Source organism: Piliocolobus tephrosceles, chromosome 17 (assembly GCF_002776525.5).
Source record: "Piliocolobus tephrosceles isolate RC106 chromosome 17, ASM277652v3, whole genome shotgun sequence".
NCBI lineage: Eukaryota > Metazoa > Chordata > Mammalia > Primates > Cercopithecidae > Piliocolobus > Piliocolobus tephrosceles.
Window position 1 is genome coordinate 20272795 of NC_045450.1, and position 16955 is coordinate 20289749.

Below are 16955 nucleotides of genomic sequence, written 5' to 3' on the forward strand. Positions count from 1 at the left end.
GTGTCGAGAGCTATTTTCTAAATGGGGCAATCCTGTGAGCTGACAGCCGCGGAACGGGCAATGAGAATACAAGGTGACAGGGACCGCGCGGGGCCCGGAGTCGCTCGGCGGGAGTCGGGGCCCGCCTCCTGCTGGAGGACGGGCGGCTCCCCACTCTCATTCGAGTTTTGCTTCTGAGGGGCTCAGGAGCGGCCGCAGCCTGTGCCCCGTCATCAACAACGACAACAATCTTATTAGTGGGCAGAAAGCCAAGAGGTGGCGTGGCTTGCCGGAAGAGACCGGGACCCGGGGCAGGGACCGGAGCCAGGCCGGTCGGGTCCGGGTCTAGAACGTCGAGGCAGGCAGTGCAGGGAGGGGCCCAGGGCGGCCTGCCGAGCCTGGAGGACGGAGCGAGGGTGCGGCTGCCGGTGAGCCGGCACCGGCCTCGCCAGCGCCCAGGCTTCGCTTCCGGGTGAGGGGCGGGCGGGCCGAGCAGTTCCGGGGCGGGCGGCGGTTCCGTCTGTGCGGGCCGCGCCGCGGCTGCTGGTCCCGGGCGCGCGGAGGGCGCGAGCGGCGCGCGGGGGCCGAGTGGGCGCGAGGCAGCGGCGCGGGGACTCCGGGCCGCGGCGGCGGCCCATGGGGCGGGAGGCGTGAGGCCGCTGCCTGTCCGGGGCTCGGGGGGTGGGGGGAGCGGGGCGGGGAGATGGATAAACTGACCATCATCTCAGGATGTCTCTTTCTGGCTGCCGATATCTTCGCCATCGCCAGCATCGCCAACCCGGACTGGATCAACACCGGGGAGTCTGCGGGTGAGCGGCAGGCGCGCGGGGCCGGGAGGGGGATTGGCTGAGGGCGACGCGAGGGGGGCGAGACCCGGACTGAGGGGAGGACGGGGTGGAGGGTCCCGGCCGGGGGCTAGCCTGAGGAGACCGGGGGCGGAGGGGAGACCCGGGCCGCGTAGGAAGGGGATAGAGAAGAGGAAGCCGCCGGGCGCCAGCGGGACCCCCGGGCTCAGGGGAGAGGCGCCCCAGGCTGGGTGAAAAGTGGCCGAGGAGACCTGGGCTAGGCTGGCGAGTCCCGGACCGGGGAGGAGGGGAGCAGCCCTCCCATGTGAGGGATCGCAGAGGAACCAGCTTCGTTCTGGATTAAAAAAAAAAAAAAGTCAAGGTGGCAGACGGGAGGAAACTGAGGCTCTTGCAAGGAAATTAGAAACCAGGCGGAGAGGCTGGGGCTGGGAGTGAGGCAGGCTGCGGGGCAGTGCGGGAGCCGCTAGAGAGCTGGTGGGCGAGAGGAGGCCGAGAGGGGTCAGGTCCGACTCCAGACCTTCCACCACCAGAGGAAGCTGCGGCCGGGAGCGAGCTCGGGCTGTGGGTGCAGACCCCACCAGGCAGGGTGAATGGTGGGTGTTGGAAGAGCTAGTGGGGTTGGTGGGAGTGGGGGGCGCCGGATTGGAGCCCCTCTACACCCCCGCCCCCGCCCATCCCCTACCCGCTTGGCAGTGTTTGAGACGCTTGTGGCTTCGGATTTTCCCTTTGAAGTGTGTATGTGGTTATAATTTTGCTTTATTTTAGGCCCGGGAGCTATAATACTACTAATAATAAACCTCATTTTATGAAGCGTCTTTCATCCCAGCGCATCACAAAAACGCTGGAGAGATCTTAATAGTAGTTACAAAATAACACATCAGAGTTGCAGGCAGCCCGGCAGCGGGAGCAGTGCTTGCTGTAACACCACGGAGCTGTGGGCGGGAGAGGCAAGGTGGTGCCCTCGGGAAAGAGGCGGGCATCTTTCTGAAGGGTACCCCAGGTGAATGCGCCTTCAAGATTTTTCTCAGCTTGGGCCACTTCTTTCCCTGCTACCTCTCCTTCCTCCACTCTTCCGCCTCTCTTTCTCCCCCTCTCCCAAACCTGTGAGACCAAACCTTAATTAATGTAAACAGCTGTCAGGAGAGCTGCTCCGATTTAAGGAATGGTCCTGTTTTTTAACTGCTTATTCAGTGCAGGTGAAGAAACTATTGGTGGGTTGGGAATGTCAAGCTCCCTCCGTGGATAATTTCTTGTAAAACTGCGGCCGGGCGCGGTGGCTCATGCACTTTGGGAGGCCGAGGCGGGGGGATCAGGAGGTTAGGAGTTCGAGACTAGCCTGACCAACATGGCGAAACCTCCTCTCTACTGAAAATACAAAAAAAAAAAAAAAAAAACCGAGCATGTGGCACGCACCTGTAATCCCAGCTACTCAGGAGGCTGAGGCAGGAGAATCGCTTGAACCGGGGAGGTGGAGGTTGCAGTGAGCTGAGATCGGGCCACTGCACTCCAGCCTGGGTGACAGAGCGAGACTCTGTCTCAAAAAAAAAAAAAAAAAAAAAAGGATCACTGTGCTGTCAAAACTTACTTTTTAAGTATTACTTATGGTTCTGTATTTATCCTGCAATATTTTTAGCTCTTAGAAAAAGAGTGGTAGCTGGGACATTTGTTGCTTCCTCCTCCCTCCCTCCTCTCCCCCGATGTAGACCTAGTAACACAAAATCATGCTGTCAGATTCACTGGTTATTAAAATAACACTCTAAAAATTCTGCTACTTTTCTTGCCTGTAGAGTTTTAGCAGAACTCTTAATAGTAAAATATACGAAGAAAGAATCAGGATGGTTTCGAATTTGGTGGTACTATGGGCTTTGTTAACGAAAATATTGTTGCTGCCCAACAACTTAACACGGTTACATGTATGACATCCAGTTCATGACCTGTTGATGTTTTTATCCTACTTATATGTGGATTGACTCCTTTTATGAGACTGACTTTCAGGCTTTACTTAGGGGATAAGGGGTTTCAGTGCTCTAGCAGAAAGAACCTTTCTACAAAGAAGTTTTAGATAGAATCCCAATAGATAAAACAGACTAAATGTTCATGCAAAAGATATAGTTGAAAGAGAAGAATTGTTACATATGAAAGAGAAGAAAGATAAGTGATAGCAAAACATTCCAAAGATGGAAAAGGGCATAGCCGGGCATGGTGGCTCATGCCTGTAATCCCAGCACTTTGGGAGGCCAAGACGGGCGGATAACCTGAGGACAGGAGTTTGAGACCATCCTGGCCAACATGGCGAAACCCTGTCTCTACTAAAAATACAAAAAAATTAGCCGGGCGCAGTGGTGCATGCCTGTCATCCCAGCTACTCCGGAAGCTGAGGCAAAAAAAAAAAAAAACCGCTTGAACCCGGGAGGTGGAGGTTGCAGTGAGCGGAGATTGTGCCACTGCACTCCAACCTGGGCGACAGAGTGGTACTCCGTCAAAAAAAAAAAAAAAAAAAAAAAAGAGGCAAGCTCCTCTTGTATTCTGAAGAAAGCAAGGATAGAATGAGTATAACTCTTTCAAATTTGGAGGCAAAATTGGCTGTGAGTTGCCACGGAGATGGGAGCGATGAATGTCCAAAGTCTGAGGAAATATAAACTGTTAGAAAAAAATAATTGCAGAGAAAGCTTGCCAACAGTGATAAGTAGGATTCTCGAAGCAGCACTGATGCGTCGTGGAAGTTGAGGTCATGAGCATACAGTGTGATAACCCATCTGCCCTCTTGACCTTTTCTAGTAGTGCTCAGTCGCTTTGGTACTGAGGTAGGTGAATTTTCCAGGTGTTCTTGGAAATAAGGAAACATGAAGAATAATGTGAAAGCCTCATATACAATAATGAATAATAAAGAATAATGTGAAGGCTTCATTCAAGGTTAGGGTTTGCCAGATACGTTGCAACAAAATGACAGAGCAGCCAAGGTATTTAGGATAGTGGCCAAAGTATTGTAATGATGGCTTATGGAGTATCAGCTGGATAAAGAGTGAAAGTGAATAAAAACTAATGGATTGGTCAGTCGAAAAGCAGATGGTACATGGCCAGTAGAATAGGGGGCCCAATAAAATTGAAGACCAGTCAGAGTGGGAGTGATCAGTACAGCAAAGTGGAATGACAGGGGATGGTAGGCACAAGGTCCAGAGCGTAACGGTGACAATATGTGGCTGATGTGGGATGGAGGAAGTGATTCTTTTTTTCTAAAAGTTTTCCTTGCCATCTCAGGATACCATTCCGTTAAATATTATGGCTAGAAAGAGGAATAAGAGATAGTGGGAACATAGGAAGTTTTAAAAATTCTTATCTAGCATGTATTTCTTACCTTACATGTCAGGCAGTAAGCCCCCCGAAACGTAAAACAAATGGGATAGTATGTATGTTCCTTTGTTTACTGTTATGCTTGAGCTTGTATGCTGTACAGTCTCACCTGAGCAGGCAGATGTAGTCTTGAGTTAAAAAAAAAAAAAGTGCAGAGTTACACCTTCCAAATCAATGAAACATTTACAAGAAGTTCAAATAAGATCTCAGTGATGACAGGTCTAGCTTTATTTCAAGAGCTGCACAAAAGTGACTTAACCCAGCAACAAAAAGTTAATGTGTTGGTTCCCTTTGGTGTATTATATTCAGTCTCTAGTTTTGATCATGATGTTTTCATTGCAGTTTTTAAACAGGATAAAATGTATTTTAGAAACAGAACTTTTGGAGCTGAAAGAGTCTGCAGAATGTAACTGGAAAACCACTGCAGTGAACTACTAAGGGAAAGTTTGAGAATTCAAGTCTAGACTTCATCACTTCATAGCTCTGTAGCTTTAGGGCAGGTTCTTTAGCCTTAGGGATAATAAAAGTACCCGTCTCATTTGGGTATTGTGGTAATTAACTGAGTTAACCCATGTAAAACATTTAGAACAGTACCTGACACACAGTAAATGCTCAGTAAAAATTACGTATTGTTATATTGCTGTTCTAGTTTATAAGAACAGGTGTCAGAATCCAGTTTTGAAATGAAAGCCCAGAACTGTGAGAAATGACGTTTTCTCTATTAGATGTTCTAGGAAATAAGGAGACATTAAGGATAATACAGCCGTGCTTAGAACAAGTTAAATATATGGCCCTCTTGGCTTTGGACTTTCTTTGCCACTTCCATGCTGTTCTTCCTCTTCCAGTCTCTCATCTCCATAGTCTAATCTAGTCTAATCTCTGTCCTCAGCTTCTGCTTGAATTACCGTAGAAGGAAATAGGAAAAAAAAAAGAAGAAGAGTAACTTCCTAAAATCCCTATTGATAAACTATGTTACTATAAGATTATGGACGATACTTTGGACAGCAGAGTTTTTCATGTTTTTATTGTCTTGGTCTAGATACAGAGAAAGTACATGCCTTTCATTTTCACCTATGTGATTAACATTTCATCTGCTTGTTGTAATGGCTTGTGGATTATGCACAAACTTTTGAAGATCTGAAACATCATATTATATGTATGGGGGAAGACACTCTAATGAAGACTCTTTCTGTTAGTGTAACCAAAAATATTAAATGGTAGATGAATACAGTGACAAAATTACATAATTCTGCCATGCTAAGGTCGAATTTCTGCTGGTTACTGGAACTCAATATCAGTAGCAGTATCTTTGATTTTATATAATGCCTCATAGTTTTTGAAGCACTTTGACATCCATTACTTGATCTGATTCCTTAGGATGTTTATATTTGGCCAATGTAAAATAGTCATTTTCACATTTCCCCCCACATAGCAGTGCTTTACATGTGAGATTTGAGTTTCAGTGCTGCAAAGACTCCATTGAAGGAAATTCTTCACTAAAGTATTACTTATATGTTATTTATGCACACCTTTTACTTACCTTAAGTGAAATTAAAATTCTTCAGTGGCTGGAGGTTTTCCCAGATTACAGAAGAGGGAAAGAAGGAGACTTGGGTTTCAGTCTTAAAGTGATAGTCTTTGCTTTGTACAAGCTTCTTAATTTCACTGTCGCTCTCTTCTCACCCCTGAAGAGACTTTTTGTTGGGGGTGCGGGAATTAGTGTTAGTTAATTTTAACAAGATAAACAGTTAAGGAAAGCTGCTTCTCTAAATATAAATGGTCTACAGATCCCTTTAGTGAGGGAGGCATTATCCCCTCACAGCAAGGATTTCAGTGACCATAATCCTAATCATCCTAGATGGATTTGCCTTATGTTCTTTATGAAGATTTCCAGATGTTCCCCAAAGTCTCCTTCAAGTAGCTGAAAGAATTCTCCCTTATGTCTCATCAAAATTTCCCTAAAGTGGTTATCATATTCATGTTACAGTTTGTCATAACGAAGTTAAGGTTAATGTATTCATTTCTGAAGATATTTTCATTCTTGTTGTTTTTAAAATTGGATGGGATGTTACTGTTTAGGGAGGTCTCAAAAACTGACATGTTCTTCCCTGTTTGTATTCTGAACTAGTTGAGGGGCAAAAAAGAAATAAGGTATTTAGGGGCTAAAATATTATGTTATTACTAAGAGAGGATATTGGAGAATGTCACTTACATTTGGGGGCAAGTGACTTCCTACTCCTGGACCTCAAAATTAAGCAGACTTAACTATCCATTCCCAGACAGAACTGGGGGACCTGCCCCTATAACACTTCCAGCATGACAGAGGAGAGATGAGTGCTTCCAAAGGCAAAATGTTGGATCACATATGCCCAGTTTTTTCTTCTAAACTACCAGTCACATGAAGTCACTCCTCGTTACCTGACAAGGATTGAGTGAGGAGACTCAATAAGCTAAAAGTATTATGCTAACAGGATTCTGTCCTCTCCCTCTGGTCTCCATTGCTCATGGATAGTAAAATCGGGAATAAGAAGCAAGACTTACCTGTTTAAAACCCGCTATATGTCTGACATTTTGTGAGGAAGAGTTTTCATTTTCCTCAGGTCTAAAGATTGGCAGGTGTTCAGGGAAGTGAAAGACTTGGTGAGGGGTGTCATTTCCTATTCTGCTACCTCCTACTTCATAGGAAACTCTGGGAAGCTTCAGTTAAGGGACTGTGGAGCTTGACATCTGTCTCATAAGGGTTCAAGATCTACAAGTAGATCCTGGCCTATGCATTGGGGATCCTAAGTTTAAAACATTAAAATTACAAGTTGCTTAAGCAGACCTGTTCATTAAGTAATAGAAAATGATTAAATCATAAGTCCTTTCCCTGGAACTGTGACAACTTCAGTGATCACAAAGGTACTTTGACATGAAAGAACTCTGTAACATCAGTTGTTAAACAAACCTGTCTCAAACTTCATTTTATTAATCACTTTGGACATGATTTATAGAGAAGGATGGGATTTGGTTACCTAAAAGGGCAAAAATTTTGAGATTGTGTTCTCCTTGAATTTAAAAAGCATTAATAATATTTCTTCATTAGCCTTTTGAGCCTATTTCCAGTAAATTTTTTAAACAACTTTATTGAGATGTAATTCACATAATAATATTTATCCATTTAAAGTATACAAATAAAGTATTTAAAGTATACAAATCAGTGGCTTTTAGTATCTTCATAAAGTTATGTGCTACCATCACCATAGTCCATTTTAGAACATTTCATTACTCCAAGACTAGGCTTAGAGGTGTCTCATCCTCCTAGGCAACCCCTAATATGCTTTCTGTCTGTTGATTGGCCTATTCTGAACATTTCCAATCATAGAATCTATGTGATCCTTTGTGACTGGCTTCTTAAACTTAGCATAATATTTTCAAAGTTCTTCCATGTCATGGCTTTTTTTTTTCTTTAAGAGACAGGATCTTGCTATGTTGCCCAGGCTGGACTCAAACTCCTGGGCTCAAGCAGTCCTCCAGCCTCAGCCTCCCAAGTAGCTGGGACTATAGATGCATGCTACCACACTTGGCTATGTATTTCTTTTTTATTGCCAAGTATTCCATTAAATGGATAGACCACATTTATTTAGCCATTCATCAGTTGGTGGACATTTGGACCACTCAGTTCTTTACTTCCAAGCATAAAAGGCTATGAAGATAAAGTGATTAAAGACGTTTTTTAAATGTGGTTTTTGAAAAAGTGACATTATCAGTATAATTTATGTCAGCTTATCAAGTAATAATTATCAATAAAAATTCAAAAACCGGTCTTTTTACAGTAGTCATAGGACATGCTTAAAGCTTGAGATCATTTATGATACTGTGAATTCCCAGGGTAGACCAGATTTTCCAATAGGAAGTTAGATCTCCTGAACAAAGCATTAATATTTCCTTTACAACCTTAGTTCCAAACATCATCTCTTTTACCATTACCAACAGAGATAAAACCACTTCAGACTTAAGAGTATAAATAAGCCTAAATGTTTTTGGAGAAGGGGAATTTAGGATTAAGAACATGAACAGCAGGCATGAGTAAATGGAAATCACTAAAAGAAGGAAATTCAGAAGAAAAAAATTTAGAGTAAAGACTGCTGATGCATTTGTTAGATTGGCCATACTTACTGAGTCCTTCCTTATTTTGCTGCTTTCAAATTTTGCATAGTAATAATTACATATATCAGTTCTCCACTGTTCTGTTTAGTGTGACCAAAAACATCATTGTTTAATCCCTTTCCTGGTAAATACTGAGTTTGTGTTGGAGTTACAGTATAGTAAAATGGTTCTGTAGGATTGGAGTCAGGCGTATCTCATTTTGATTCTTGGATTCCCTTTTTATTAGCTTTATGATTTGGGGCATGTAATATGATTTTTCAGTTATAAAATGGAGACAATATATTTACCTCAAAGGATAGTTGTGAGGAAATAAAATGTGGCATATAATAGACTAGCACATTGTCCAATACATAGTAAATGCTCAAATGTTAGTCATTTATTATATAAAAGATCAAAACATCTGGATTTTTTAGCGTTTCCCTTTTGTACTGTCTTATTTATTTACTTATACCCTGCCTTGTTCCAGAAAGAGATTTAAGGCAACATGGTGTGTCTGTATTTGAATGTTTGTGAACCCAGCTGGGTCCAATCTGGGAAGAGCGATTGCATAGTCAGTTGTTGTGGTAATATACACTTACGGAACACATGTAACTACCAAAACCAAGGAGTACTTGGGTTTAGATGTTGCTGGAACAGATTGAAGAGGTTTTCTACATGAAAGACAGCCTAGCATAGTGGAAATGGCACACAGGCTTTGGGGCAAACTGACGTGTAGCCGAGTCCCAGTCCCACTCTTTATGAGCCATGTAATTGATCTTAGACAAGTTGCAGTTGAGGGTTTTTATTAATAAAAATTAAATCATTTAGACCTGATTAATACCTCTTTCAGCACTTCTAATAGTTATGCAGGTGTAGACTCCAACTTTGTTCTCCTGTGGGTTAAAGAGTATTAACCACAGTGTATTGTTAAGATCATTTAGTTCAGAAGTTATTTTTAAAGGGATTTAAGAGCTGGTAGTACAGTTGGAGTATCAAGTCAATTTTTCTCACCTCGAAGTGTGAAAATAAGTTTGAAATATATGAGATAGTTGGTTCTTTATAGAAACCTGGCAAGCAGTATCACTGAAGATTTAGTTTATGGAATAAATTTTTTTCTAGTTACTAGCTTCTGTAATGCAACTATGAGTTCATTTTTTCCATAACCCATTTCAATGCATACTTAGGCAGTGGGCCATATTGCATACTCTTATAGGGGAAATTTAGACATGTAATGAAGTGTTCCTGTTTATGAAATTGTTACCGTTGAATTATAAATAAGAACTTGTTCATGAACCCGAATGCATAATTATTTACATAGTGACCATGTTTGATATGCTTCTCTAAGAGACCCAGGAAATTAGGTTGTACAGTGGCAGCAGTGACAAGAATATAGGTATAAATTTCATATTTACAGCCTTACCTTTGTGATGGTTTATATAACATGACATTCATGTCTTTCTGGTTGTCAGGATGTTGTATTTTCAAGTTCTGAAACTACACATTTTTTTCCCAGTACTTTCTAGAATTCCTTGTCCAACTAAGCAGCTAGAGGCTTTATAATTAGAAAACCTGATCCAGTTGATAACAACAGATTGAAAGTAGCGGTTTTTCATCCATTATCGACTACAAACTGAAAAGTAATGTTGGGAAAGCTGTTGTAGAAATCCTAAAGAGGCTTGGATAAGAGCCATGAGGAAACCTGAAGATCTTTGAATATCAGGATACCTAAAAATAGGTACCTGGATTAAAATCATTTTTCAATAATATACCCTTACTGTGTATTTCACTTAAATATACTGTGTATTTCACTTAAATATACTGTGTTTTTAAACTTTACTGTGCATTCTTTTGTTAACTGCAAATTACACGGAGGAGAATTCTTGCCAGATACACAGTGAGCAAGTAGAATGTGATGTTCCTTTGGGGTTTATTGCTTTAGAGTTGACAAAATAAAGAGCATTTGGGTTTGGGTGTTGCTATCAATGGTACTTACATGTATTTGTGAGTATGTACCAACTAACATGTATAGTGTGCTTAAGGGAAATTTCAGTGTGTAACTCCAATTCATTTTTGAAGCAAACTGACATATCTTTGAATCACTCCTTTATTTTTATTTTTTTAATTAGCAAAAGGCTGCACTTTTTTGTGTGTCTCATTATACTAGCTTTAGCTATAAATAAAATGTCACATTTGGCATTTTGACACTTGCCATTGTATATATTGAGCAAAAAGGCAGCTGTTGACGTTTAATATAGATCTGTTCAACTAGGGACCATATACTGCTATAGTTAGAGATTAAACAGGGGTAGAAAAAAATGCAGTTGGGTGGGTCAAGTAAGAAAAAGGAAGAACAAAATTTCATTATTGCAATATATTCACAGTAAGTTGTTTACCTGGAACATTGTTGGGTCTAATTTCAGCCATAATAATAGAAGTTCTTTTCAAAAATAGGCCGTGTTCAGATCAGTTCTGCTGATCAGGACACTGACCTCCGAAGACAAAAATCTTTAAGGCCACTTGGACTATCACAGAGATATGACCATTTCGTTTATAAAGTACCATCATTTTGATAAAAGAAATCTTTAATTTACTATGAATATTTTAAAAATCTTCCCATAGATATTCCCTGTGCCTTTGAACTTCATTCCAGACTGTCTTGCAACAAATGCTATTGACGCATTTGTGGTCTGTAAGGAATCTGTAGTGAAATAATTAGAGATTATGTTTAAGCAAATGAAAAAGTCCTTGAGGTACCCTATACCCTGGAAAGATAAAATTGTATCTTGCATGTCTTGTACCTTGTGAGTATGTACCAACATATGCATATGATCAGGCAATCAGAGAGGAGGTGGAATTTTAGTTTAACAGATGATACATTTAATAATGAGTAATAAGGAAGACTTGGGTGGTTCTTGTTCTTAAAAAGGGAATGGCGTGAGTAAAGGAAGATAGAAGGCAGTGAAATTTCTATTCCAGTCCATTTCTCTGTTTTGCAACTTATTTTATCTTTCTAAAGAACAAATAGAATAATAAATACTTGTATAGCATTTACTTTGTGACAGATTCTTTTCTAGACACTTTACATGTGTTAATTGATCCCCACAACGCCCCTGTGTAAGTGCTGTTATTTAGACAGCCCTATGAAAGTACAGAAAAGTCACTTGCCTAATGTCACTCAGTGGATCCTGGCTCTTAACTATTGCATGTGCTTATACCAGAAACCTTCAGTGACTTCATCTTCCACAGAACAAAAGACACTCAAGGATTTTCACAGTCTGGCTCCAACTTATAATACTTTCTGGCCTTAGATCCTGCTTTTTTTTCCCTGCATGCATGTACATTCTAGCCCCTCTGTATTACTTTCTGTTTCCTATGTACAGTCTGTATTCTCATCTGTAATTCTTTGACCCTCTCACTCTCTCTGGTCCCTGTTTTATCAGTATCCTACCCATCTTCTGAGCATATCAGCTGCTATCTTCATGAAACCTTTTTTGATCCCTTACCTAAAGTGGTTCCCCCCCACTCCTTGGTAACACTTTGCACATTTTTTATGGTAGCATATTTGTATCATGGTTATTTGTGTGGTACTTGCCCTATTTTCTAGTATAATTTTTTTTCTAGTATAGTTTTTTTAAGTTCTTTCAGAGCAGGGAATATGATTTATTGATCTCTGTATCTTAGGCAGCATTTAGTCTAAGCTTGCACATGACAGGAAAGAGGAAATGTTATGGTTAACACTAAGATTTTGAATCTGGGCTAGGGAATAAAATTGGGAATTTAGAGAGTGAGGTGATTGTAAAAAGTGAGGAGTTGGCCTGAAGCAGTGGCTCATGCCTGTAATCCCAGCACTTTGGGAGGCCCAGGCGGGCGGATCACGAGGTCAAGAAATTGAGACCATCCTGGCTAACACGGTGAAACCCCGTCTCTACTGAAAATACAAAAAGTTAGCCAGGCGTGGGGGTGGGCGCCTGTAGTCCCAGCTACTCAGGAGGCTGAGGCAGGAGAATGGTGTGAACCTGGGAGGCGGAGGTTGCAGTGAGCCATGATCACGCTATTGCACTCCAGCCTGGGTGGCAGAGCGAGACTGTCTTAAAAAAAAAAAAAAAAAAAAAAAATTTGTGGACTTGATTTAGACATGTTCTGTTTGAGGTGAGAGTAGGATATGCAAGAAGAAAGGGACTAGAGCTCAGAAGACAGGAATATTTGGCACCCCCAGTCTTATCTCATTTTCACAAGTATGATACTTAAATTGTTACATATCAAATTATCTGCATATCCATAGAATTCAGGCTTCATTTTTAAAAAAATGTATCAGATGGGGCTGGGTGCAGTGGCTCACGCCTGTAATCTCAGCACTTTGGGAGGCCGAGGAGGGCGGATCAGCTGATGTCGGGAGTTTAAGACCAGCCTGACCAACATGGAGAAACCCCGTCTCTACTAAAAATACAAAATTAGCCAGGTGTGGTGGCGCATCCCTGTAATCCCAGCTACTCAGGAGGCTGAGGCAGGAGAATCCCTTGAACCCGGGAGGCGGAGGTTGTGTTGTGGTGAGCTGAGATCTTGTCGTTGCACTCCAACCTGGGCAACAAGAGCAAAAACTCCATCTCCAAAAAAAAAAGTGTCAGTTGGTTTTCATTTGGAAAATGAAGTCCAGCTGCTATATAATATTCCTGACTTTAACATTATAACATGAAACTTAATTTATAGGTTGTTTTGTTGATTCTCTGGATCAATATGGAAGTTAGATTTCTAGGCTAGCCCACAAGACCATGTTGTAGTTGAAATACTTCTGCAGCAACAAAATAGTAGAAAGCAATACAGTTGCTTTACTATTTGCATTTTCAAAAGATAAAAAGAAATAAGAAAGGGCAGCTTATTTCTCTGATTCTTGATCAGTTTGACTTCAAAGCTTACAACATTCCTCCTATGTGATATAGTTGTTCACTGAGATTCTTCTTAAATATGTCAACATGTTTTGGGTTTTCTGGCTTATAAATTGCCCTATCAGAGGAATTACGGAGAATGTATGTATAAGAGGTTTCCTGAAGTGGAATAACCTGAGGTAGAGTTAACTCAGTGGAGCTGAGGAAGATGTGTATGAGTACATGCATGTGCATATGATATGTGTAGTTTGCTATGGTGGGGGTGGGCAGGGGGTGGTGAGGAACTTGTAATGGGTAAATAATCTCTCCCATGAGGAAGCAAGATGAAATGGAAGAGGTTGAATCCAGTGTTCCTCATCTGTGCTCATGGGAAGGGCCATTAGTCTGATCTAGAATGGTTACTGTTTGTTGAGGGGACCTCTATGGTTGGATAGAGTAAGGAGAAAAACAGTGTTTTGTATGCGAGTTTAAGTATGATAAGATGCAGATTAAGTCTTTTTAACTTGAGTACATATATTGAAGTCTGGGTTCTAATTCTGGCTTTCCCATAGATGTTTTGTTTGTGCTTGAAAATTTACCTAAATTTTGTTATTCTGTATTTTCCCCCAACTGAAAAATAGTTCCTGTCCCCTCTTCATCTTCATGAATATCCTCTTACTTGAAAATAGAAGTGAGTGTATATGATATGTTAAATTATTAGGAAGTATTTTATTCAGAAAGTTATAGTTAAAAGAGTATGGGGACTGGGCTCACACCTGTAGTCCCAACACTCTGAGAGGCCGAGGTGGGCAGATCGCTTGAGCTTAAGGAGTTCAAGACCAGCCTGGGCAACATGACGAAACCCCGTGTCTACAAAAAATACAAAAATTAACCTGGTGTGATGGCATGTTCTTGTAGTCCCAGCTACTCAGGATGCGTAGGTGGGAGGATCTCATGAGCCTGGGAGGTGGAGGTTGCACTGAGCTGAGACTGGACCACTGCACTCCAGCCTGGGTGACAGAGTGAGACCCTGTCTCAAAAAAAAAAAAAAAAATATATATATATATATATATATATATATATATGTATGTATGTGTGTGTGTGTGTATATATATATGTATATGGTAGAAGGCAGAACCCAGTTCAAATTCTGGTTCTGCTGTTTACCAGCTGAGGGGCTTTGAGCCTGTTTCTTGGCCTCTGAGCTATAGTTTTTTCATGTATAAATGGGGATAATACTTCTTACCATGAAGGGTGGTTGTAAGAATTACAGTTAATGTATCTGAAACATCTACCACAGTACAGGCATACACGGTAACTGTTGTTATTGTGGTTAAGCAACTAAATGGATTAATTTCTTAACACATTTGATGCATAGAACATAAACATTGCAGTTGATTATTTGCCCACCATACAGTCACTGAAAGCAACCTGATGTTTTTAAAGTAGGATATATCATTGTTTTATCCCTGGCTGCCCATAATCACTTTTTTTTTTTTTTTAATTAAAAAAAATAGTCTCGCTATGTTGCCCAGGCTGGTTTCGAACTCCTGAACTCAAGCAGTTCTCCCACCCTGACCTCCCAAAGTGCTGGGATTACAGGCGTGAGCCACTGCCCCGGCCCTGCCCTGCCGGTATCACTTTCACAATGTACATTGTAACCATGCCCCTGATACTTGGATTGCTACCTTCTTCCACCTCAGCGCACTAAGAGTACCAGACAGCCTATCCAAATGTTTGTATGTAAGTGCTGTACTGCATATCAAAGGTAATGTGTATTTGGGGATTTTTCAAGTGTGATGACAGATTGTACTAAGCTACTAGCATCCTGTCAACCTTCCTACACTAGCCAACATTTGCTAACTGGGTTATGGATGTAATCTGTAGTCCTAGGGTAGATTTCCCCAACTGGCTAGGTATGTAAACCATGACCCTAACCTCATTAGTTGAGGTTAGTTGAGGGGTGGACTGAATGCACCCCTCCTTCCAAATTCACATGTTGAAATCCTGACCCCCAATATGGTGGTATTAGGCAGAGGGGATTTGGGGAGGTGATTAAAAAGAGGCCTAGCCCACTTTCTGCTATATGAAGATACAATGAGAAGTTACCAGTTGGCAACCTGGAAGACCCTCACCAGAACCGGACCTTGCTGGCACCCTGATCTCAGATTTCCAGCCTCCAGAAATGTAAGAAATGAATTTTAATTGCTTTTAAGCCAGCTGGTCCTTTCTTATAGCAGCCCAAATGGACTAAGACAGTAACCAAGTGTCAGTCAAGGGTTCTAAATGTAAAGGATGATTGATAATCACAGGTAGCCTGTAAGATAATTTATCGTATAGTCTTATTCATTTTCTTATGATGAAACATAAAATATGAGACTCTCTTTTTTTTTTTTTTTTTTTTGTCCTGTAGACAAAATACTTTGGGTTTAAAAATTTTTTAAACTGAGTCACTTAAGAAACCATAGCAAAGAATCTTAGTTAAAACAAATGTAGACAGTCATATATCAGCCTACTAAATCACCTTTTAGAGTCCTACTCCGGATAAGATTTAGTGGATTAGGATTAGAAGACAAACTCTTTTATGTTGACATGTTGCTAATACAGGACTAATCCTGGAAACCTCAGACTCTTTCTGAAGTTCTTGCCGTTCAGTAGGTAGCTATTATGGTGTAACCATTTAGAATTGCACCATTGGTTAAGTAAGATGTTGGCTTTAAGTGGACTACGCTGTATTTAATGTTTAATTATCCTTTATTGTGACTATCTTGACAGTTATCAGGGATGTTGGGTACATTATGTGTTTTCCCTGCTGTGCTATTTCTCTTATTTTTTGCCTCTGTAAGTTGCTGGGCACTGCTTTTTTTCTCTTTTTATTAGCCTAGAATTAGCTAAAATATTGTATCTCTTATTCATCACCCCCTACTGTGCTCTACCCTTCCTCTCTAGGAGCCTGTTGTGGCAAATATCCAACTTGGCCATTCAAGCAGTTCATACTCAGATGAAAAAGTTCAGGGTACAGATATCATCAGCCATCCTCAGTGGTCAGTTTCCATTGTCTTTACCAATAAATAGCCCTCTGCTGTGCTCAGCTCCTGTTTCTCTGAGCTTGGGGTTTTACTGAGTTTTTTTTAGAAAATCCATCAACTTATCTAATGAAGAAGACTGTCTTTTGACTGTATTGATACAGGCTGCAGAGGTACTTAGTCCTTTTCTGTGAACCTATTTTCTCTTGTACAGATTCAAGAAACTCTTCAGTGATTCTGCTTTGTTGATGGTATTCTTGTCATTTTCTCATACTGCTATAGAATTTTGTATAAATTGCATATATATATTCTTAAGAAGCTTAGTTTATCCAACAAAAGGACTATAACACTATTTTACATTCTTAATTCTGATATAAAGCATATATTTTCAAATTAATTGCTAACCTTTGTTTTAAAATTATATTGAAATCCTGGACCTAGATCTTCTAGACAGTTTCTTTGGTATATTATAGTGGCCATTTCAGTGGCCAGTCTTTGGTCATTTCAGTGGGATTTGGAGAAGACAGGAGAATAAATTGACTCACTTTAACTTCCAACAGTGTTTAATGAATGTTGATTGAATGAGTGAAATTAGTGGTTAGGTAGAGCAGTTGACTTGGCCTAAATAATATTTACAAATATGTATAAGAGACTTAGTCTACAATTGATTATCTTTGAAAACTTTTTTTTTTTTTTTTTTTTTTTTTTTTGAGACGGAATCTCGCTCTGTCACCAGGCTGGAGGACAGTGTCATGATCTCGGCTCACTGCAACCTCCACCTCCAGGGTTCAAGCGCTTCTCCT

At 41.0% G+C, this 16955-nt stretch overlaps 1 protein-coding gene across 1 annotated transcript in view; it reads left to right on the top strand.

The window, feature by feature from the left end:
• The first annotated feature begins 474 nt into the window (after positions 1–474).
• Positions 475–16955, top strand: part of MOSMO (modulator of smoothened) — a 73674-nt gene continuing 57193 nt past the window's right edge. The window contains exon 1 of the mRNA XM_023225010.3: positions 475–788. Coding sequence (XP_023080778.1) covers positions 683–788 — 106 coding nt within the window. The 5' untranslated portion in view covers positions 475–682. The remainder of the gene's footprint in view (positions 789–16955) is intronic.